Here is a 24,586-nt window from a genome sequence, read left to right as displayed (position 1 = left end):
GGAAGAACATGTTTTTAGGTGTTTGGCCTGATGTTAGTCCCATATTTTGGTTAACAGGTCTCTATGGTTTCCTAAAGAGGACCTTTTGGGGAATGCACAAGGCCAAAACTATTTTCATATACTAGGATGTTCATTTCCATTTTGACTTGGAGTTTCTAGAGACTGCATGAAATGCAATGACGTTTTATAAGATGTCAACATTTGGGAGATCTGTAAAACTCAGTGAATGTATATTGCATGATGATACAAAATCATACATGAGTAAAAACAGGTCCGTTTAAAGTATAAGTCAGACCAATGAATGTTTTCTGCTATATATTTAGTTTACACATAGTAAGAATCACACTTTTTGGAGTGTGAATGAGATTTGAGATATGCCTAGAGGTATGTCATCACTCCCACAGTCTAAATAAAGAATAGTTTTTTCACCTCCTCTCAAGAAAATAAAATTCCCCATGCTTTGTAGTCAAACCCTTCCCCCTTACCATTAACCTGTGAAAACCACTGATCTGTTCTCTGTCCCTATAGATTTGCCTTTTCCAGAATGTCATACATAGCCTTTTCAGTCTGGATCAATAAGAAGCTGCCAAACTGTTACCCATACTAACTGTACTATTTTTGCATTCCCACAAGCAATGCATGAGTTCCAGTTGTTCTGCGTCCTCCTTGACATCTGGTGCTATGAGGTTTTTGTTTGTTTGTTTCCCCTTCCCTTCCAGTCCCCATCTCACTCCCTCTCTGTCTCTCTCTAACTCTCCCTCTTCCTTTCCCTCCCTCCCTGTTCCCCCTCCCTCTTCCCGTCCCTGGTCTCCCTCTCTCCCCATCTCCCTTCTCCTCCCCCCCTTTTCTTTTTCCTCCACCTCCCTTTGTAAGCCATTTAATAGCTGTGTACAGCAGATTCTAAAGTTGATATCATTTTGTATTTGATATATAATTGATTCTATTTGTATATAATTTGCATTTCTGTAATAACTAATGATGTTGAGTATCTTTTCATGTTCTTATATGCCATTCAAGTATGTTGTTTGGTGAAATACCTGTTCAAATATTTTGTCCATTTAAAAATGTTAAATGTTTAAATATTGTTCCCCTTGGCTTTGCTGAGTGCAGCCAGCTTTCCACAGGCTGGAATCACATGCCAGTAGTTTTACAGGCCTGGTTTCCCACAGCTTTAGGTTGAAACCCAGGTGATGGCCTACTCTTTTGAAACAGAAGAGGCAGCCTTAGTCATCTCTGAATCGCCTTTGGGATTCTTTTTTTCTTGTCCTGAAGAATATCTAAGAAGGCCAGCCAAAAGTCTTCTTCATTCCTTCCAGTCTTCTTTCAGTTCACATTGGCTGTTTCCTGCTAGGGTGGCTGATTGAGTCTGCAGCTCACCCCCGTACTGCAGCTCACCTCTCTATGTGGTCCCTCAGCCACACCCTTAGTATTCTATTCTGAACATGCTTTCTCAGTTTTTGCAATATGGATAGGCTGAGAATTTTTCAACTTTAAAATTTAAATTAAATTTCTGCTTCCCTTGTGATTAACAATTTCATTTTTATTTCTCTTCTCACAGTTTACTATAAGCATTCAAGAGAAGCCAACCTGCATGCACCTTCAACACTGCTTAGAAATAGCTTCAGCCAGATAATCCAATTTTATTCTTATAAGTTCTACCTTCCACAGAACACTAGGACATTAACACAATTTAGCCAAGCTCTTTGTCATTTTATAACAAATTCTGTTCACGACCACTAAGGTATTCTGTAGGAAGATTGAGGCTTTCCCTACAGCTCTCTTCTTCTGAACCCTCAGGAGAAATTGCTTTTTATAGTCCTGTGGATGAAAAAGGGGTTCTGTGGAAAGTAATGTCAGAGGGTGAGCTGATCATAAATTCCTAACTGGGAAGGTCATGGTGGATAGTCAGCTCTAGGCATATAACTTTCTTTAGTAAAAGGTTTATTTTTGCCTTAAGCAAGCCCTCCTTGTGAATTGTTCTTGGACATCTAAGTTAGCATATCTTTCAAATACCCGAGTAATCTTTTTCAGACCCTTCAGGGGAACACATAATCTTGTTAACTATCCTGTAATCCTTGCTTTCTCCCACCCTCATTTAATCTTTCTTACTTAAATGAGTAAGTTAGGAAGTAAAGAGATTTTACTTCCAAATGCATAAAAGAAACTGTCATTCAAGGAAGCATTTTTCTCAGTCTGTTGAGATCTTGTTTCCAGGCATATCCTCTGGTTGGCTCAAAAATTTTTTTATAAAAATTCCTACAGGTTCGGACATTCTTATGTTGATAATTCATTCACTGTTGGAGAGGAAAAGTTTTCCTCTACCCATTTAGGTTTTTCTGGCTGGCTAATCAAAATGGTACAAGGCAGATTAGCAGGAGGAAATCAAAGTTTAATAACACGTATATCTCCTGTCTACATGGTAGAGACCTAGAAAAACTGAGTAACTCTTCAATGAAAGTGGTGGAAGCCATCACCTTAAATACCGCCTTCAGCTAAAGACATATGTGGGCCATGGAGAGTCAGTTGTGGGACCTTACCAGGAAGAGCACTGTAAACAAGAGTAAAATTCTTATGGAGATTTTAGTCCATGCCTTCTCCATTGATACCAGTTTTTGGAGTTTTAGATGTTCTCTTCCTGGAAGTCTGATTTCAGGGTACCAGTATGGTCTGGTAAAGTCCCTTCTTCATGTTGTATCCTCACGTAGTGGAAGGGGCTAGGGAACTCTGGGATCTCATTTATAAGAGCACTGATCCCCTTTATGAGAGCGCCACTCTTATGACTTAATCACTTCCCAAAGGCCCTACCTACTAATACCGTCATCATCTTATGGAGGGTAGGGTTTCAACAGGAATTTTGAGGGGACACAAACATTCAGACCATACCAATAGTATTCTCATTTTTAATGTCTTTGGATCTTTGGTTATTCTTGCTAGAGAGTTATGTTTTCTATGATCTATTCAAAGAAACATCTTTTTGTTTTGTTGGGGAGGAAGAAATTTTCCTCTGCCCTTCTGTGTTCTTCCAGCTGGTCTAATTAAATCAATACAAGGCATTAACAGAAAATAACCGAATTTAATTACGTGTGTCCATATGGGAAACCCACTTACATGAGAGTCATGAGACCCTACGTACATTAGAGGTTCTAAGACAGAAAGTAAACTGAGGTATATATGGCATTCTGAGCTACTGATGAGGTAGCATATCTTGGGGCTTCGGAGGTCATTTGCAGGACAATAAGAAGAGCAGATGTTCAGTAAATAGGAGTTTGTCCACCCTATAGGTGAGTCATAAAAAATTATTTCTGATAATGACTCCCCTTGTGGGTAAGGTCACAGATTGAAATTCTTCTAGAGAGAGGTAAAAGTTTCTCGTGAGCCTGCAGGGTCTCAGTTACCTTCAGCTCAAAATAATTCACATGCCAAAGTGGGACATCTGGGGGAGACCTGTTCTGAACTCTTTCAGTTTCAATGATTTTTCTCTCATGTTCTGTTTCAGTTTCATTGATTTTTGATCTTATCTTTCTGCCCTTCTGTTTCGTTTGTGTTTAACGTACTCCTCTGTTTCTAGTTTCTTAAGTAGAAGCTTACATTACTGATTTGGGACCTTCTTTTCTAACATTTTTATTAGTAGTATAAACTTATAATGCTAGAAATTTCCTTCTAAGCACACTCCTTTAGCTGAGTCCAACAAATTTTTATATGTTGTTTTCATTTTAATTCAGTTCAAAATATTTTCTCATTTTCCTTGAGAAAACTGACACATGAATCATTTAGAAGTGTGTTGTTCAATTTCTAAATACTTATATTGCTGACTTCTAGTTTAATTTCATCATGGTCAGAGATCATATGCTATGTATTACATTGGTGCAAAAGTAATTGCAGTTTAAAAGATTAAAAATGATTGCAAAAACCACAGTTACTTTTGTACCAATCTAATAATATTAACCCTTTTACATTTATTAAGGTTTGTTCTAGGGTCCAGAGTATGATCTGTCTTGGTGAATATACCATGTGTACTTGAAAGGATGTGTATGTTGCTGTTGTTGAGTGTAGTGTTGTCTAAAAGTCTGTTAGATTCAGTTGGTCGATGGTGATGTTTAGATCTTTTCTGTAGCTTTGCTGCTTTTGTGTCTACTTGTTCTATAGATTACTGCGAGTAGTGTTTCAGTTTCCAAGAATAATTGTGGATTTGTTTACTTCCTTCAGTTCTAGTAGTTTTTACTTCATGTACTTGAGAACTCTGTTGTTAGGTACAGATACATTTAGGATTGTGTTGTCTTGATGAATTGATCTTTTTCTCGTCATCTCTCGTTTTTATAACTAGTAATTTTCCTTATTCTGAAATCTACTTTGTCGGGTATTAATATAGAAACTCCAGCTTTCTTTTGATTAGTGTTTGCATAAGCCTTTTACTCTATAATCTATATACCATTATATTTAAAATGGGTTTCTGATAACAGATGGGTCTTGTTTGTTAATTTAATCTGACAATCTGTCTTTTAATTACTGTGTTTAGACCATTTATTTAATGTAATTATTGGTATGTTTGAGTTTTATTGTTTGTTATCTGTTTGTTTCTTGTATTTTTTGTTCCTCTGTTTTCCTTTGCCTGTCTTCTTTTTGATGACTTGAGTATTATTTTACTATCTATTTTAACGTATTTATTGTTTTTTGGCTACATCTCGTTCTATTATTTTTTTAGTGATTGCTTTAAAGATTATACTATACATACTTTCCACAATACGTTTTGAGTTTGTAATTCATCATTTCAAATAGAACATAAAGCCTTGCAACCATATTGGTCCCATTGCTCTTCCCACTTTATATGATAATTGTCAGATGAATTATACATATATACGTTGAAACCCCTATGACAGTATTATAACATTCCTTTCAGGGGCTATGCATGTTTTAAAGAACTTAAAAAATGTTTCCATATTCACCCAAATATTTACGATTTTTGTTGCTCTTTCTTCATTCATGAAGTTTTAAGTTTCCCTTCTATATCATTTTTCTTTTAGCCTTAAGACTTTCCTTTAAATATCTTTTAGAGCCAGTTTTCTAGCAACAAAGTGACTTAATTTTTCTTCATCTGAGAATGTCTTTATTTCATTTCATTCCTGAAGGATATTTTCATAAATACAGAATTCTGGATTGCCGGTTGTTTTCTTTCAGCATTTTTAAGATGTGGTTTATGGTTTCTGATGAGAAATCCTTAGTCGTTCAAATTGCCCCCACAGCAGGGTTTCTCAACCTTAGTGTATTGGACTGGATAATACTGTATTGTGGAGGGTTGTCCTGTTCATGGTGCGGTCTTTAGCAATATCCCTGGCCTCTATCCAGTAGTACCCCCTTTTCCTCCGCTCCCCAGTTGTAACAATCAAAAATGACTCCAGATAATTGTCAAATACTGCCTTGGAGGCTTGTCTACTCCATAGGCACCTCACAACTAACTTTCTTCTACAGTTTCTGATTCTCTGTTCTATAATTCGGTAAATAGTACCACCCCATATTCTTTGTACCATCTGGTCCCTTTTTCTTCTTCCTTTTTAAGAATCCAGAGGTTCTTAATGTATACGCCACCTCCACTGTTGTGAGAATTAAGAATCCAGAGGTTCTTAATGTATACGCCACCTCCACTGTTGTGAGAATTAAGAATCCAGAGGTTCTTAATGTATACGCCACCTCCACTGTTGTGAGAATTAAGAATCCAGAGGTTCTTAATGTATACGCCACCTCCACTGTTGTGAGAATTAAGAATCCAGAGGTTCTTAATGTATACGCCACCTCCACTGTTGTGAGAATTAAGAATCCAGAGGTTCTTAATGTATACGCCACCTCCACTGTTGTGAGAATTAAGAATCCAGAGGTTCTTAATGTATACGCCACCTCCACTGTTGTGAGAATTAAGAATCCAGAGGTTCTTAATGTATACGCCACCTCCACTGTTGTGAGAATTAAGAATCCAGAGGTTCTTAATGTATACGCCACCTCCACTGTTGTGAGAATTAAGAATCCAGAGGTTCTTAATGTATACGCCACCTCCACTGTTGTGAGAGCAGTGCAGATCCACAATGAGGCTGGCCTTGTGACAGGGCTGGGAGAGGAACAAAATGAAATAAAAAAACAACTCAGGCATTTCACCCACGCTCTCTGGCTTTCAAGATCCCCGTCTTTAGGCCAAATGAGCTCCTCTTGAGTTTTGTTCTTGACTGTACTTGCTATACAATTCCCTATCTGCCTGCCTTTGGGTCAAAGCCAGGAAATAAAGCAGGAGGGAAAAATGAATAGGAAATTTATCATCGCTGTATTGGTCTCTTTTAACATTGATTTCTCTCCCCAATCTGCTTGCTGTTTTGTACTTTTCAGATTCCTTGGGTAGCTGATTTTTTTTTTTTCCCCTGGAGATTTTAGTTGTAATCTGTTAGAGAAAATGGTTGCAATGGGCTTACACCCATCTTCTTTGGAATTAAAAATACTGAAGGCAGTAAATTTTAATATAATGGTATGGAAAAGTTAATTGATAATGTTTTACATTCCACATTAGAAACTAATGTTTAAGAAACTATCACTTGTCAAGTTTTTGTGTAGTATTGAAAATGGAATATGCACAATTATCTGAAAAGACCTATTGTAAAATACTCAAACCACACATTGGAGGTGTCTTCAGATAATACAGTGAGTGTTTAAAATTATTACAGTAAAAGACACATTGCCATTAACCCCCCCCCCTCAAAATACTCCCCCTCACTTCTAACACTCTTATCCCATTGTGCTTGCCACTTTCTGAAGCCACTGTTGTGGCTGCCTTGATGTTCTGAATCAATTCAAAACGTTTACCTTTCATGGTCATTTTGACTTTGGGGAAGAACCAGAAGTTGGACGGTGCCAGATCTTGTGACTAAGGTGGATGAGGACACACCATAATGCTTTTATTTGACAGAAATTGCCATACCAGAAGCAACGTGTGACATGGAGCCTTTCCGCTGTGATCACAAAATATGGTGAATTCTGCTGCTGAGTGCCATCCAAGGGAATGGCAGGGATCTTTAATACAGGAAGTGGTGCACCGAACCTTAGTAACGGTGTGTGACAAGTTTCAACTTGTTCAGTGCAGTCAGTTGAGTGTGAGCTACGGTTGAGAGAAGGTGTGTTTTAATGTGTGCTATAAATCTTCCTCCATCATGACTGCTCCCTGTCACACATTGCTTCTGGTATATGGCAATTTCTGTCAAATAAAATATTACGGTGTATCCTCATCAACCTTATTCACCGAATCTAGCACCATGCAACTTCTGGCTCTTCCCCAAAGTCAAAAAGATTCGTGAAAAGTACATGTTTTGAATCGATTCAGGACATCGAGGCAGCTATGACAGCACAACTAAAGACACTCATGAAAGAGGACTTCCAGAACTGCTTCAGAAAGTGGCAAGAACAATGAAATAAATGTATTCAAAATGAGGGGGGAGTATTTTGAGGGGTTTAATGGCAATGTGTCTTTTACTATAATAAATTTTTTAAATTTAAACATACACTGTATTGTTTGATCACACCTTGTATCTGTGGAATAGGGAGTCAGTCTTACCAATCTTACTATGTGCTGAAGCTACCACTGTTTACAGTTTGTTGTGTATTCTTCCAGAAGTTCTTCATATATATATATCTATATATATATATATATAGATAGATATATATAGAGATATATATAGATATAGATATATATATACACACACACATATATACATATGTATATATGTATACACAAACATGTTTGTGTATATATATATATATATATATATATATACACAAAATATACACAAACATATGTAATAGGATTTTTTCAAAATAGAATCATAATAAACACATTGTTCTGGAATTTTGCATTTTCGCTTAAGATTTCTTAGACATTTTACCATACTGGTACTTACAATTTAGATACTCTTGGTGTATATTTCATTCCTAATTTTTCACAATTATTAGCAGTGCTGCAGCAAATATTATATGAATGACTTTGGGTATTTGCAGCATTTTTTCCTCTAGTGTGTTGATTGCTGGTTAAAAGAAATGTGCATTTAAAGTTTTGACAGCTATTGCTAAGTTCTTCAAAAATTTTGTGTCTAAAAAATACAATAACCAAGGTAAAAAGACAAATGACAATCTGGAATATTTTGCAATTTATATCAAAGACAAAGGGCAAATTATTCCTACTATGTAAAGAGCTTCTAAAAAATGAAAAAGTGAAGCCACGCCTTAGGAAAATGGACAAAAGATATGAACAAGTAGTCCACACTTGAAAACAAATGCAAATGCCCCTTAAGTTTGGGAAAAAGTACTCAATCTCACTGTAATAAGTAAATACAAATAAAAACTCTTAAATACCATTTCTTACCCATCCAACTGACAGAAATCCAAACGGTTTGACAACATAGTTTGTTGCCAAGGCTGTGAGGAAATACTCGTTCTCATACGTACATTGTTGAGAATAAAAAAGGATAAAGAGCCTTTGCATAGGGAATTTGGCATTATCTTACAAAATTATATAAGCTTCAACTCAGCGTTCTTACTTTTGTCACTCTAACCAAAAGGTACACTAACACAAAAACACCATGACATGTATGTGAGACTATTATAGCACTATTTAATACCAAAAGACAGGAAACAACCTTTTGTTCATCAGTAAGGTCTAGTTGAGGAAACTGTGATACTTCTATAATGATGAAGTACTATGCAGTAGTTAGAAATAGTAGTTATATTAGAAAAGAACTCCCAGACAGTACTATGGAATGATCTTCAGGATATATATACTATTAAACTAAAAGAGCAAGGTTCTGTCAGTGTACATAGTGCCCTCCCCTTTGTGTGTGTGTGTGTGTATATGTGTTTCATTGTCAGAGGGGACATGGAAATTAAAATTCCCCATTTACCTATGTTTTATTATATTAAAAAAGAAACAATAGAAGGTAAACCAAAACAAATAAAAATGGCTGTCCTATGGAGGAGGAGAGGAAAGAGAATGTTAGAATGGAAACAGAATAGATATACTTTGATAGTTTTACTTTTAGAAATATCTAAATGTTTTATGTAATTGTGAAATAAAATTAAATTTTAAAAAGGAAAAATAAATTTGATCTCCAAAAAATGGAAACAAATGAACTTAGCTATATATTCAGTTGGTGTCATAACCACACAAGCATATATTCTGTCCTTCCTGTAGGATCTATTTATTAGGCTAATCAAATAGTTAATGAGACAGTGTTCTTTCTAGAACAGTTACAGTTCCTAAAAGGAGGTAGAACTAGCAAGTCATCATTTTGCAAATAGTAGGTCCAGGCAGTGATTATGAGTGGCTGATAAAACCATCAGATGAAGGTTTGATGGAGAACTTAATGATGGGTGACTCATTTTGATACTAGTAAATCCACCATTCAATTTTGGCATCACTGCCTCCTGTTTTGTGATAATGAAGCACACAAAAATTACCTGTGAAGTATCCTTGCAACAACAACAAAAGAACATGGAGAGGGGAGAAATAAAGCCGCTAGGTGTAATTACCAGTTTACAGGCGATGGGGAGATAAAAGGACACCACTGAGATGATGCACTTCAAGTCCTCCGTGTGAGAGGTGCTGCAGGACAGGTGAAGCCAGGTTCTTCAACAAGTAAGGGGCAGGGAAAGAATGCTAGAGATTAAGAGCACTTAGAAACATGGTAACCCACGTGCTACATACCTGCTTCGGATCCCTGGTTCAAACAAATCAACTGTAAAATACTTGTTAAAAAATACATATACTCAACAAAAATTGAATACTACTATCAGATAAAAGAACTACGCAGGCACACTTAACCTTAATAAAGAAGACTTACATTTTTAGCTGCACAAGATTTTAAAAAACATTTTGATATTGAATTTCAAGATAATTGATTTTACTTGCAACCTTACACATTTTTTATGCACTTAAAGCCTTATATTGAGTTCAGGTTATAGGTTTTACTAGACTGCCAAAAGTGGGAGAGGGCCCATGGCATAAAGAAGGTAAAGAGCTCTTGATTTATTAATTTTGGGGAGATACGGTTTCTTATCTGTTAGTATTTGTAGGGGATATCATAGGATTCTATCTACCCCACCAAAAGTGGGGGGATAGGTGAACCACAAAGTCATAATATTGGGCATTGAAGTTGGGTGATAGGTATGGGATTTGTTGCACTATTCTCTACTTTTGTATGTGTTGAAAATTCCCATAATTAAAAAAATTTAAAGCTTTGTGTCACTTTTTAGTTATAATGCCAATAATATAGTAGATTGCCTATTTTTGTACGTAGTAGAGCACGAGATTATATTGGTTTTTAAAAAATATTTTTTCACCTTTTGTATGAGTTTTGATTGTATAAAGGACATTAATACTTGAACATATATAACAAATATTTCTCCCAGCTTATTAGTCTCTTAACTTTGTTTTTTGGTCGTGGTAGGTACAGCAATGGCTCCCCAAATCTCCAAAACCTATGAGTATTTTACCTGACATAGTTTAAGAGACTTTGCATATGTAATTAAGGATTTTGAGATGGGGAGATTATTTTGGGTTATCTTTATGGCCCAATGTAAATTTTAAGTGTCCTTATGAGAGAGAGGTAGAAGGTTAAAATGAGAAAAGGAGATGTGATGATCAAACTAAAGTACAGAGTCATGCAGTCGTGAGCCAGAGATGTGGGCAACTTCTAGAAGCTGGAACTGTCAAGGAATGGATTTTTCCCTACAGCCTTCAGCAGAAAGAACACAGCTCTGCTAACACTTTTATTTTAGCCCTTGACTCATTTCACACTTCTGATCTCCAGAACTGTAATTTAGTAAATTTGTGTTGTTTAAAGACTCTAAGCTTGTGGTAATTTGTTATAGCATTAGTAGGCACTAATGTAATTTGCTGTACAGAAATTAAAATTTTTATTTTATAGTTTCTAACACTGGAATCGTGGCTTAAGAAAACAAATAAACAAAAAGAATCTGAAAATACTATTTATTTTATTTTCTGTTTTGCTTTATCTTTAAACAGTCTATGTTAATTAAACTTAGAGATAAATTATAGATTTATATGCAGTTAGTTATAAGAAATCTTATACCTTACTGAGAGATCTGTTGTATCCATTATCTGGTTTCCCCCAATGGTAACATCTGGCAAAAGTATAATACAATATAACAACCAGGATATTAATATTGATACAGTCAAGATACAGAATATTTTCATTACCACAAGAATCCCTCATGTTGCCCTTTTATAACCACACCCACTTCCCTCCCACCCACTTCTTAATCCCAGGCAACCATTAATCTCAACATTTCTATAATTTTGTCATTTCAAGAATGTCATATAAAGGAATTACTGTGTTTCCCCCAAAATAAGACCAGGTCTTATATTAATTTTTGCTCCAAAAGACGCATCAGGGCTTATGTTCATGGGATGTCATCCTGAAAAATCACGCTAGGGCTCATTTTCCAGTTAGGTCTTATTTTCGAGGAAACACAGTATATAGTGCGTAACCTTTGGGATTGGCATTTTTGTTTTTAACTCAGCACCATTCCCTGGAAATACATCCAGGTCATTGCATGTATCAATCATTTTTTCCTTTTTATTGCTGAATAGTATTCCATAATGTGGATGTACCACAGTTTTTTTAATCATTCACCTCTTGAAGGACATCTGGGTGGTTTACAGTTTTTGGCTCTTACAAATAAAGTTGCTATAAACATTCATGTAAAAGTTTGTGAGTGAACATAAATCTTCATTTCTCTGGTATTGCCCAAGAGTACAATTGCTGGGTTGTATGATAGTTACATGTTTAGTTTTATAAGAAACTGTCAAACTGTTTTCCAGAGTAGCTATACCATATTACATTCTCATCAGCAAATATGAATGATCCAGTTTTAACGTATCCTTATCAGCTTTTGATATTGTTACTCTTTTATTTTACCCATTCCAATAGATGTGTATGACATCTCACTGTGGTTTTAATTTGCATCTTCTTAACAGTTAATGATGATGAACATCTTTTCATGTGCTTGTTTGCTATCTGTATATATTCTTTAGTGAATGTTTCTTCATGTCTTTTGCTTGTTTTCTAATTGCATTTTTTTTTCTGCTGTTGAGATTTTCCTTTTATGGATCTTGCTTTTGGTGTCAAGTTTAAGAACTTTGCCTAGCTCTGTATCTTGAAGATTTTCTCCTATATATTTTTCTAAGTTTCAAAGTTTTGCGTTTAAGGTTGTCATCCATTTTGAGTTGGCGTTTGTATAGTTTGAGATTAAAGCAATGTACATTTTTTTTTTGCCTATTGTTGTCCACTTACTCTATCAACATTCGTTGATAAATCAATTTTTCCTCCATTGAATTATGTTTTGCACCTTTATCAAAATTCAGTTGGGCATATTTATTTGTGTGGGTCTATTTCTGGGTTCTCTTCTGTTCCTTTGATATATGTGTCTATCCCTTTGCCAATACCATACTATCTTTTTTGTTTTTTTAAAGATTTTATTGGGGAAGGGAAACAGGACTTTATTCGGGAACAGTGTGTACTTCCAGGACTTTTTTCCAAGTCAAGTTGTTGTCCTTTCAATCTTAGTTGTGGAGGGTGCCGTTCAGCTTCAAGTTGTCCTTTCAGTTTTAGTTGTGGAGGGCGCAGCTCAGCTCCAGGTCTAGTTGCCATTGCTAGTTGCCTGGGGCGCAGCCCACCATCCCTTACGGGAGTCAAACTGGCAACCTTGTGGTTGAGAGGACGCGCTCCAACCAACTGAGCCATCCGAGAGCTCAGCAGCATCTCAGCTCAGGGTGCTGTGTTCAATCTTAGTTGCAGGGGGCAGAGCCCACCATCCTTTGTGGGAGTCGAGGAATTGAACTGGCAACCTTGTGGTTGAGAGCCCACCGGCCCATGTGGGAATCGAACCGGCAGCCTTTGGCGGAATTAGGAGACGGAGCTCCAACCACCTGAGCCACCGGGCCGGCCCAATACCATACAATCTTGACTACTGTAACTAGATAATATATTCCCCCACTTTATTTTAACTTTAAAAAATTGTTTTAGCTATTCTAGTTATTTTGCTAGAATAATTACAGAATAATGTAATTACAGAATAATATTGCCTAAGTATACAAAACAATTTGCTGGGATTTTCATAAGAATTACATAAACCTGTATGTCAATTTGGAGAAAATTGGCATCTTTACTATGTTCCATCTTCCATTCCATAAACACTTTTATTTAGATCTTTGATTTCTTTCATCTGCATTTTATAGTTTTCAACATATAGTCCCTTTTCATGTTTTGTTGGACTTTCACGTCTTTGATCTTTTCCTTTTTTGAGTGATTATATGTTGTATGCATTTTAAATTTTGATGTCCATGTATTCATTGCTAGTATACAGTAAGTCAGTTGATTTTTGCAGGTTGATCTTGTGTGCCTTGTGACCTTACTGAATTCATTTAATAGTACTAGGGATTTTTTGGTGGTTGTTGTTGTTTGTAGTTTCCTTGGAATTTTCTATGTAGTCAGTCACGTCATTTACAAATTAGAGTTTTATTTCTTTCTTTCTGATCTATACACCATTTATCCTTTTCTTGCCTTACTGAACTGGCTAAAACTTGCAACACTTTGCTGAATAAGAGTGGTGAGGGTGGACGTCTTTCCCTTGTCCTTGATTTTAGGAGGAAAGCAACTGTTTCTTTAAGTATTAAGTATGATGTTAGCTGTAGATTTTTTTGTAGATCTTATTAAGTTGAAGTTCCCCTCTGTTCTTATTTTTTTGAGAGCTTTTATAATGGTGTTTTATCATGGGTGTTGAATTTCATCAAATGCTTTTTCTGCATCGAGTAATATGCTCTTAATGATTTTTCTTAGCTTGCAAATGTGGTGTATTATAGTGATGGATTTTTTAAAAATATTAAACCAGCTTTGTATCCCTGGAAAAATCCATAGTTGGTCATAGAGTATTAATTATTTTTACATACTGCTAAATTCTGTTTGCTAATATTTTGTTAAGGATTTCAGCATCTATATGCATGAGAGATATTGGTTAATAGTTTTCTTTATTTGTACAGTCTTTATCTAGTTTTGACATCAGGGTAATACAAACTTCAAGATAAATTGGGAAGTTGTTTCCCCTTCTTTTATTTTCTAGAACAGCTTATGTAGAATTGGTATTCTTTAAATAATTGGTGGGAAGACATCAGGACCTGGAGATTTCTTTTTTGGGGTGAAGTTTTTTTAACTACTAATTTAATTTTCTGAGTAGTTATAGGGTTATTCAAGTGATCTATTTCATATTGGGTATATTGTGGTAATTTGTGTTTTTTGAATAAGTGGTCCATTTCTTCTAACTTGTTAAATTTATGTATATAGAGTTGTTTGTAGCGTTCTCTTATCCTTTTGATGTCCACACAGTCTGTACTATATCTCCTACTTCATTTTTAAAATTGTTAATTTGTGTCTTCTCTTTTTCTTCCTAGAGGTTTGTCAATTTTATTGATCTTTTCAAAGAACCAACTGTTTTTACAGTGATTGCTTTCCTTTGTTTTCAATTTCATTGACTTCTACTCTTTTTCAAGGTTCTTGAGGTAGGAGCTGAGGTGATTTCTTCTTTTCTAATTGCATTCCTTTACTACTATAACATTCCCTCTCAGCACTACTAGCTATGTGCCACAGATTTTGATAGGTTGTATTTTCATTTTCATTTCAGTGTAATATTTGATTTTCCTTGAGACTTCCTCATGGATTATTTAGATGTATGTTCCAAATATTTGGAGATTTATGTTCCTGTTATTTTTTTATTATTGATGTCTAATTTGATTCTTTTGTAGTCAGAGAACACATTGTGTGACTTCAGTTCTTTTAACTTTGTTGAGGTTTGTTTTATGTCCCAGGATATGGTCTATCTTGGTACTTGTTCCATGGGAACTTGAAAAGCATGTGTATTCTGCTGTTGTTCAGTGTAGTGTTCTATAAATGTTGGTTAGATCCTGGTGGTTGAATGTGTTATTGGTTTCTTTTATATTCTTTCTGATTTTCTATCCAGCTGATGGGTGGAAGTCCTGGCTCCTTAGTTGGCTTTTACTTGCACCACCAGGCAGAGATGCTGGATTGCCTCGTCATAGCCTATCTAGGGTAGTAAGTCTAGATTTCCTACTTGGCCTTTGCTATATGGGTGGGGCCATTTTTTTCTGTAGTGTTTGAGAAGAGTAGAGTGTTTTCGTTTTATTGTGCTTCACGTTATTGTGCTTCATCATCAGATGATGCAGTTTTTATAAAATTGAAGGCAAGACCCTCCACCAGTAAAAAGATTACGACTCACTTTATTGTGATACTTGCTTTATTGCTGTGGTCTGGAACCAAACATGCAATATCTCTGAGGTGTGCCTGTATCATCTAAAAGTGTTATGTTTTGCTAGGCTATCCCTTTGCTCCATTGTCTGGAAGGCATTGGGTTTTGTTGTTTGGGGTGTTTGTTTGTGCTCATGGTGTGTCTAGGTTGCCAACCTTCAGTTCTAAGTCTGGGACATACCAGACAAAAATAAAACCTAGGGAATTTGCCATTGTGTCATTTCTTGGGTTCCAAGGTCCCTAGCTGATCTGCCTTCTTCTCTTCACCTTTCAGAGTTTTCTAATGTTTGTTGTATACATAATGTCCAGAGTTTTTAGTTATAGGGAAAAGTATAACTACTTTGTCATCGTGGAAATGAAAGTCCCCTGTCTACTTTTACTTTTGTATATAGTGTGAGGACACAAGTTTTCCCCCAAATAGATAGCTAATAGTCCTAGAATTACTTATTGCATAACTCATTCTTCTCCACTGATTGAAATGCCACTCCTGTTGTACATAAAATTCTCATATATTTGCATGTTTATACACACAGAGTAGAAGTTAACTGACTTGTCTGATTAACTAAACCCCTCCATTTCTGTTACAAAGCATACAACCTGATACCCTTGACATATTTCTACTCTTACCAATTGAGTTCAATCTACTTACCAAGAGTTAGATGTACTGTTCCCTTCAAATGTGCTTCTTTCTATAATTTTATGTAAACAAACAAAAATAGTGCTAACAGAAAGTTGTTTTTATGAAAACTAAGTTGATTGCTTTGGAAAGACTTATCAAAAAACATCACTTTAAAAATTACTTGCTTTTGCATTAGGTCTGGATGAGACCACTGTAAATATTTGGGGGGAAATGCACAAAAATCTGTTTTGTATTAAGTGCTTTGAAGTATTCTATACCTTAAAAAGACCTAAACTAGAATGCATAGCTAGTATATTAGAGAGGAGGGCTTCTAAGCCACCTCTATGTGGGTGGGTTTCTGTTTCTGAACCTCAGCCTCTATTTACTGGTCTATTTGATCTGTATCAATATCATATTATTTTAAATTGCCTTAACTTGTTAGTGCATTTTCATATGTGACAGGGTATGTTTGTCTATAGTGGGAACTGTCAGCTGAAAAATAACAGAAAACCCAACTAAAAGTGTCTTAACATAATAAAGAAATTTATTAGCTCAAGGAAATAGAGGTTTAAAAGGACAGTTTTTAGTGCTTATATTAACAGCACTCCGTTCACTTGCTTGTCATCTTCATTCTCCAGCTGGTGACAAGATGGCTGCAGTAGTTCGAGGCTTCACAGCTGTCCATGACAAAATATGTCGTCTTCCCTTATCCATGGTTTCACTTTCCATGGTTTCAGTTACCCGTGGTCAACTGCAGTTTGAAAAAGTTAAAAGGAAAATTCCAGAAATAATAAGTTTCAAATTGTGTGCTGTTCTGAGTAATGTGATGAAATCTTGTGCCTTCCTGCACTGTCACTCCGGGTTGTAAATCATTCATTCCCTTGTCCCCATATACACTGCCCTACCCGTTAGTCACTTAGTAGCAGCTCGGTAGATCAACTGTTGCAGTATCATAGTGATTGTGTTCAAGTAACCTTTATTTTCTTAGTAATGGCCCCAAAGCGCAAGAGTAGTTTAAACTTTATCATAGATATGTATGTATTTGTGTATGTATGTATAGGAAAAAACATAGTATATATAGGGTTCAGTACTAACCATGGTGTTCAGGCATCCTCTGGGGGTCTTGGAATGTATTCCCTGCAGATAAGAGGAGACTGTTGTGCAGAGACAGTCTTTTATTGTGTTTCTCAAGAGTCAGTCAACTTTTCCCTAAAGTTCCTAGCATAGTTTCCCTTGCATCCCATTGGCCTTAAGTGAGTTAATGTAAATAAACCTGGCAAGGAGAAATTGTCATTATTGGCTTAGATGGGTTCTTAATCCTGGATGTACATTAGAACACTTGGGTAGCTTTTAAAAATAATGTAGTACCTTGGTTTTTGAACGTCTCCATTGATGAACATTTCGGTTTACGAACACCGTAAACCCGGAAGTAAATGCCTCGGTTTTTGAACACACCTCGGAAGTCGAACATGTCACGCGGCTTCTTTTGAGTGCAAGATACTGAGGCCTAGCTGTTGGCTGTTTTCAAACGTTTCAGAACTCGAATGGTCTTCCGGAACAGATTATGTTAGAAAAACAAGGTACCACTGTACTAATGCCTGAGTGACACTCCAGACAGATTAGAGTCTCTGAGGTAGGAGTTCAAGCTCCTGTATTTTTTTAAAAGCTTCATACCTGATTCTAATCTGCAGACTGGGCTTTGATGAACCAAAATATACGTTTAAAGCTAAAATCAATCCTCCAAGTCGCACGGTTAAAATAATATGTGGTAACTAGAAGGATAATATGGATAGTGCTAGAAAAAGAGAAAAATGAATGCTGGTGTACAACTTAGTGTCATTATACCAACTCTCATTTTTTCTAAAATATTACTTGCTAGTTTTATGTTTTTTAGGTAAATTTTAAAATCAGTTTGTCAAGTTTCAAAATAAATTCCATTGGGACCTAGGATTAAATTTCATTAAATTTATAGATTAATCATGGGAGGAGGTATCCCTATAGGAAAGGAATCAGTGTCCATATATTCCTAAAAAAAAATCTTTGCTTACTAATGTCTCAGAAAGTCTATTACTCATTGTAATTTTTTATATCCTATACCAATAATTGTTTAGACTCAGTTATAACTTTTTATTTGGAATTAATTTTTCTCATTTCTTTCTGTTTAGCATTGTTTCTTGATTACCACATCTTTTTTTTAGCATTATGGCTTATTTTGCTGTTGTACGTACTTGAGCCATTCTTTCAGAAGAATGGGTGATAATTTTTTTATAAAAAATAGTAGTTCTTACTTTTTTATTGAGCAATTACTTTGTTTAAAAAGATTTTATTGGGGAAGGGAAACAGGACTTTATTCGGGAACAGTGTGTACTTCCAGGCCTTTTTTTTTTTTTCCAAGTCAAGTTGCCATCCCCTTAATCCTAGTTGTGGAGGGTGCCATTCAGCTTCAAGTTGTTGTCCTTTCAGTCTTAGTTGTGAATGGCGCAGCTCAGCTCCAGATCCAGTTGCTGTTGCTAGTTGCAGGGGGCGTAGCCCACCATCTCTTGCAGGAGTCGAACCGGCAACCTTATGGTTGAAAGGACGTGCTCCAACCAACTGAGCTATCTGGGATGCTCAGTGGCAGCTCAGCTCAAGGTGCCATGTTCAATCTTAGTTGCAGAGGGTGCTGCCCACCATCCCTTGCGGGACTTGTGGAATTGAACTGGCAACCCTGTGGTTGAAAGCCCACTGGCCCATGTGGGAATCGAACCGGCACAGCCTTAGGAGTTAGGAGCACGGAGCTCCAACCGCCTGAACCACCGGGCCGGCCCAGTGATTAGTATTTACTGGGTTCTTTTTTCTCTGTATTTTTACTTTTAACTTTTCAGTGCTCTTAGGTTTTTTGAAAAGTACATGGACTACTACTATTTAAACCTTATAAAACTATTTTCTATGTGGTTACAGTGCTGAAGCTGCTGAAAGATGGCAGAAGAAGTGGTGGTAGTAGCTAAATTTGATTATGTGGCCCAACAAGAACAAGAACTGGACATCAAGAAGAATGAGAGATTATGGCTTCTGGATGATTCTAAGTCTTGGTGGCGAGTTCGAAATTCCATGAATAAAACGGGTTTTGTGCCTTCTAACTATGTGGAAAGGAAAAACAGTGCTCGAAAAGCATCTATTGTAAAAAACCTAAAGGATACCTTAGGTAAGTTATTTTTATATTAAAACAGCAACAATACTTTCTTTTAAGTAGATGATAGAGCTTGGTTCTTTGTACAGAATTTTGGCAGCAGTAGGCAGAATTGACTAGAAAAGACCAGGAATGGAATTAAAACTAAACAAGGTAAGTTTGGCTCATAGCAGGTGTTTAATTCAGGAGACCGGTAAAGGTCTCATAAGTGTTAGTGGGCAATTTCTATAAATCTAGCTGGTGGATCTGGCCAGAGTTCAAGGGTCAAGCCAGAACGGTTGGTGCTAAGGAGCAGAACTGAACTCTGAGCAGGGACTCCTGGAGTGCCTGTTGGAGTTTAGGCAAATTCTGCATCTAATTGAGACAGGGATAAATGAATAAGGTGCAGAATTGCCTCCTTGGCATCAATGCAACTTATTTTGCATGGCACCTTGCTTTAACATCTAATTGCTTACATTTTGAACTTCACTTTTAAAAACAAACCATTTTATTCTTATATATGATAAAAGAATTTTAAATTGTGGATCGTTACTGTAGATTGGCATCTACAAAGCTGATCTCTTTGCTGTTTTGTTTCTCGTTTTTCTTCTTCCTCTAACTGTAAAATTTGTTTTTACTGGCCTTCATTAGGGCCAGAGATAGCGGAATCTGCTTCATACTTGCCTTGGCTGAGCTGATAGGAAGGAAATACGCACAGATGAGGACTGGCGTCTTTTTTTTTTTTTTAATTAAATTCTCTTTGGCTGACAGGAAGGAATTGGGAGGGACAGAATTTCATTTTTTGTATTCAGGCAAGCATGCAAGCATTCTATTACTTAGTGGTTTTTTGTATTTATGTAGATGAGACAATAAAATTTCTTGTGAGCATAGTTTGAGAATAATGTGGCATGACTGACAAATATAAAACATTATTGACTGCTTTATATTAATTATTTCTTATTCAACATTATTGTTATTCTAGACTAAGGTGTTTTTTCAATTATCAGCAATAGAAGACAAATCTTTTGTGTTTTTAACCATTGTAAAACAACAAAAATTGAAATATAGTACAATTCAAAGTAAGATACAAAGTATGGGAATGTCAGTTTCTGAGCTAAAAACATTTCCAGTATTCTAAAGGTAATTTAATAAATGGAGTTATTAATCTGAATTTTCACCGTGACATTTAACTGTTATATGTGAGGTTACCTTTTTTTGAGATTTTAAGGTTTTACAAATAAGACCATTATTATGTTTTTAAATGGAAGCCAAATCAGAGATTTTCCTTGAATAGCTGAAGAGACCAGAGTTAGAACCAGTAATACTTATTTTTTTTGACGAAAAAACATCCAACCTAAGAGAAAGTTCATAAGAGTTTATTTGAGCCAAACTGACAATTGCTGGGAAGCAAAATCTCAACAGATTGAGAAAATGCTCTGCAAGAGGGTACTTTGCAGCTTATTTTATACATAGAATCAAAGGAGTAGGGTTTCATGAAATTCATTAATGATAGATTAAGGGGGAGGGAGAAAGCAAAGGGGGGGAATCTGAGATTGGATAAAAGTAAATTGCAGAGACAGGTACTTATTTTACATAGGTGAGTGCAGGATAGTTAATAGTTCCCTTTTTAGGTGATGTAGGAGATGGTAATCAGGGGACAACAATAATAATGAGGGATTCTGTAGTTTCCTGTTCTGGTCAGAAAAAGGGATTACTGACATTCCAAGGGTATGTTATCCTAGATGCAAAAAGACAATAGACAGGCTCACTTAAGGTGGAGATTGACCTTTGTCATGGAAAACTACAGACTAAAGATGTGACACGGTCCACCTTAGTTAGGAATTTTTATGTTCACGCCATCCTATGTGGTTATCTTCAGTCTCCTGAGCTTGTCAGGTTTAACCTATGGCCACTTTCTGTCCACGTTTTGTATATACTGGATATTTATTTAAATCACGTTGATTAGCAGTATTGGGGATAATTGAGATAACTTCTATTAAGAAAGTGTGCCTCACAGTGATGAAAGCACAGAAAAGGACTAGGACCACACCTAGATAGACTTTTTTGTTCCTTTTTAAAAGTATCCTGTGACTAGAGCAAATGTGATAATAATTAACAAAAGATAGTGAAAAAACTAGTAACATGGAACAAAGAGGAAAAATATCCTAGTTTAAGATACTTACTGAATATAAATTTTAAAAGCCCAATTAATTACAATTTTTATTATTTGGTAATACTCCTGAGAAATCTTCCATACTATTTTCTGATATTACTGAGATGATTTTAACAAGACTTTATATCTAAGTCCTAGGATATCTCTGTTAACTTTATTACTATGTAACAGTTATTGCTATCTACATTTTAGGGTACTTGGAAACTTAAGTTAGTGATCCGTAGTTAGACTATATAATGGAAATCCAGCTTTTAAATCAGACAGCCTTCTCTCCTTTCTCAGAATTTCTGAACCCCTTTTTGATAGCTTAAATGTCCAATATAATTAATGGATTTGTTTCACAATGATTGTGCTGACATTTTGGAGACATTGTTTGAAAGTTAAGAAAGAAAAGGAGAAAGAAAACAAAGGGAAAAAATGTATTTTTAACTGTTGAAAATATATATGCTTTAAAGCTTCTTAAAAATAAGTCTGAATAATAAGGTCAGATTTGTGGCCGTTATGCTATACTCATTTTACAGGTTTTGTTATATCGGGGGTAAAAAAATTGTAGAAAGAACGAAGCCTCAGAAAAACTTTCTATTGCCTGGGTGTGAGCCAAGTCACATGGATTGGGTGTGGGGAGTTTCAGTGTTGGGAACAGACCAGGAAGCTCCCTGAGAATTATCCTGAGCTGTGTTAACAAACTGACAGAAAGAAAACACGGGATATTTATTCAAAATGGATTTGTTAAACGCCTTTAAAGATTTTTTCAGTAAGTTAATCTGTTTATTAAATCCATTATTTTCTTCCAGGTTTTGAATTAGATTTTTCAGTTTTGTAATTTAAAATAAAACTGTATGGAGAGAACATGGTAGGTTTTTATAGGATACTGCTTTATGTAATTTATGAAACATAAGCTAAATGATTGGTGATATATCAAATAATACTAGTTTTGACTTGATAAGTAAAATAGTTTTTAAATGTTTTAGTATCGATGTTTAAATAACAAATAAGAAAAGGACATAGATAACTGATTTGAGTTTGATGCAGTTAGTTCTAATTCAGTAACTTTGAACTTAGCCATAGACAATTTAAGTGAATTAAATAAATTGTAAACATATTAAAAACATGAGGCTAAAAGGATTAGGTGAGCAAGTTCCTTTATCCATAACAATTTTAACATTATCTGTAACATTTGAATTAAAATCATATTGTTTTAATACTTTTTACTTAGATTTTAGAAGAACACTGTAGAAGATACATTTAATAAAAGCACCCATAAAGAGAATGTTTGATTGAATCAATGTAGGATTGCTAGAAATTGCTGTTTGTTAACATGAGATTTGATAGTTTGAAATGAGTTCTGAAAGCAGCAGCGTGTAAAGAAAATGAAAACACTGAAAGAAAATAGTGAATTCTTTATATTGTTTTTGAGTTCAGGTCGTAGAGGAATACTAATACTAACTTACAAGAGCCTAATTTTTCTATCTGCTGATGGCCTTTTTACAATCTTTTGATAATGAAGTTGATTTAGTCTCTTTGAACATTTGCTTGGTGTTTCTAGAAAAATGAACAAAGGAATTATTGTAATAAGTTTTATGTGTAAGGAATCTGAGGAAACAATATGTAACCTGTCAATTTCCAGGGAAAGGGCAAAATAGAAAATGGAAAAGGAGCGAGCATGTTATTGAAAAAGCGTGTTGTAATTGTAATATTAAAACTCCTGTGTTCCTTTAGTTAACTTTAGTGATCAAGTGAATCCTTCTGGAATGTATATCTCTTTTATTTACTTTTTGGGGAGTTGTAAAATTTTTATTACAAGTCCACTTTTTTGGTTAGTTTTCCTTTTAAAGAGATTATTAATTTATTTTGCAGCAATTTTTTATGTTTTATATCTTAGTCTTTTTTTTTTTAGTTATAGTTTATTAGTTATAGTTGGTGACAATGGTCAGTAAAGTTACATAGGTTTCAAGTATAAAATTCTGTAATACATCATCTATATATCACATTGTGTGTTCACCACCCAGAGTCAGTTCTCCTTCCATCACCATATGTTTCATCCTGTTTACCCTCATTTATCACCTCCCTCCCCTCTTACCCTCTGGTAACCACTAAACAAAAACTCATAGGCAGCATATTTCTATTGAGAACCTACTGCAAACCAGGCAAAAATCGTCGAATGAACAACTAATACTAACTATCACAGAACTTACATTCTGGTGGGAAGGTAGATAGTGGTAGTTATTTATTATTAGTAATACAGTGGATTTCATATCTAAGTTTCGTCATAAGTGATGTTGTAAATCAACCAGAAATGGTATAAAAATGATTCCGTATATATCATCAATACAATGATAAAATTATTCTCACTTTTGAGTCTTGGAAATTTGGTGATTAATCCTAAATACATTTGGGTCAGGATTTGAGATTTGTAGCCAGAATATATTTATTTTGCTTGCAGCTTGTCAGAGTAGACAGACCATCCACCTGTTCCCTGAATGGACTTAAAAAGTAGAAGAAAAAGTGTATGTACTCTTTGTGTGATAGCCAGAATACAAAAAGTATTTTTGAAAATAAAAGGGCACAATATTTTAGATAAAACAGAATAATCAAAAACAATAATTTATCTTATTTCATGTAGATGAAGTGAACAGATAATATAAAAGTTTAAATAAAAACCTAATAAAAAGAATACTATATATTTGTGTTTAGAATTCCTTAGTTCTGCTTCCAGATATACCACTTATTAGCCGTGTGGCCAAGGGTATATAACTAAACTTTCCTGATTTCTTATTCCTTATTTGTAAATGAGAAAGTTGGGTAAGACTAAAAGACCCTGGAAAGTCCCTTTGAACTCTAAAAGTCTTATAGTCCTGATAAACAACTGATCAGTCTTACATGTGTCACAGAAATTAGGGGGAAATCCATGAGGGAGAAACTGGTTTTGAAGAAGTATGAACATAAGAACAGAATTATAGTTCCCTAAAGAAAGAATACTTTCTTTGGCCTAATTTTATTGAACATTTATTTACTCTGTGATTTAGATGCAGGGAAAATGACGTGCTTAACGTAAAGAAGAACTAATGCTGGAAGAATAACAAGTACATTAGGTTCAGAAATATATTTGAAAGCTAAAACTGTGATACAAATGAAGAAGATGAGTAGGGCCAAACATTAATATAAAATTCTACATTGTGTTTTTTAAAGGAATTGAAAAGATTTCTGAGAATCTGACCTGGCAGCAGTTTACATAAGTAAAAAACTTAGTAAGCGCTGCTGTGATAATATAGGTGCTAAAAAAT

The 24,586-nt window shown here is 35.3% G+C and overlaps 1 protein-coding gene across 10 annotated transcripts in view; it reads left to right on the top strand.

Annotated features, from left to right (window-relative positions):
* The window catches only part of NCK1 (NCK adaptor protein 1), a 77,781-nt gene that overhangs the window by 34,367 nt on the left and 18,828 nt on the right, over window positions 1–24,586 (top strand). For 8 of the 10 annotated variants that reach the window (XM_081071807.1, XM_081071808.1, XM_081071810.1 and 5 more), the window contains one exon: window positions 18,922–19,165. In XM_081071807.1, the coding sequence (XP_080927933.1) occupies window positions 18,940–19,165 (226 nt within the window). In that variant the 5' untranslated portion in view covers window positions 18,922–18,939. Of the gene's footprint in view, window positions 1–18,921; window positions 19,166–21,944; window positions 22,057–24,586 lie in introns of those variants that run through there. The other 2 variants (XM_081071804.1, XM_081071812.1) reach the window with 2 other exon arrangements.

Source organism: Rhinolophus hipposideros (genome assembly GCF_964194185.1).
Source record: "Rhinolophus hipposideros genome assembly, chromosome: 14".
Taxonomy (NCBI): domain Eukaryota; kingdom Metazoa; phylum Chordata; class Mammalia; order Chiroptera; family Rhinolophidae; genus Rhinolophus; species Rhinolophus hipposideros.
The sequence above is the reverse complement of the archived record's forward strand: the minus strand, read 5'-3'. Positions and strand labels throughout refer to the sequence as shown.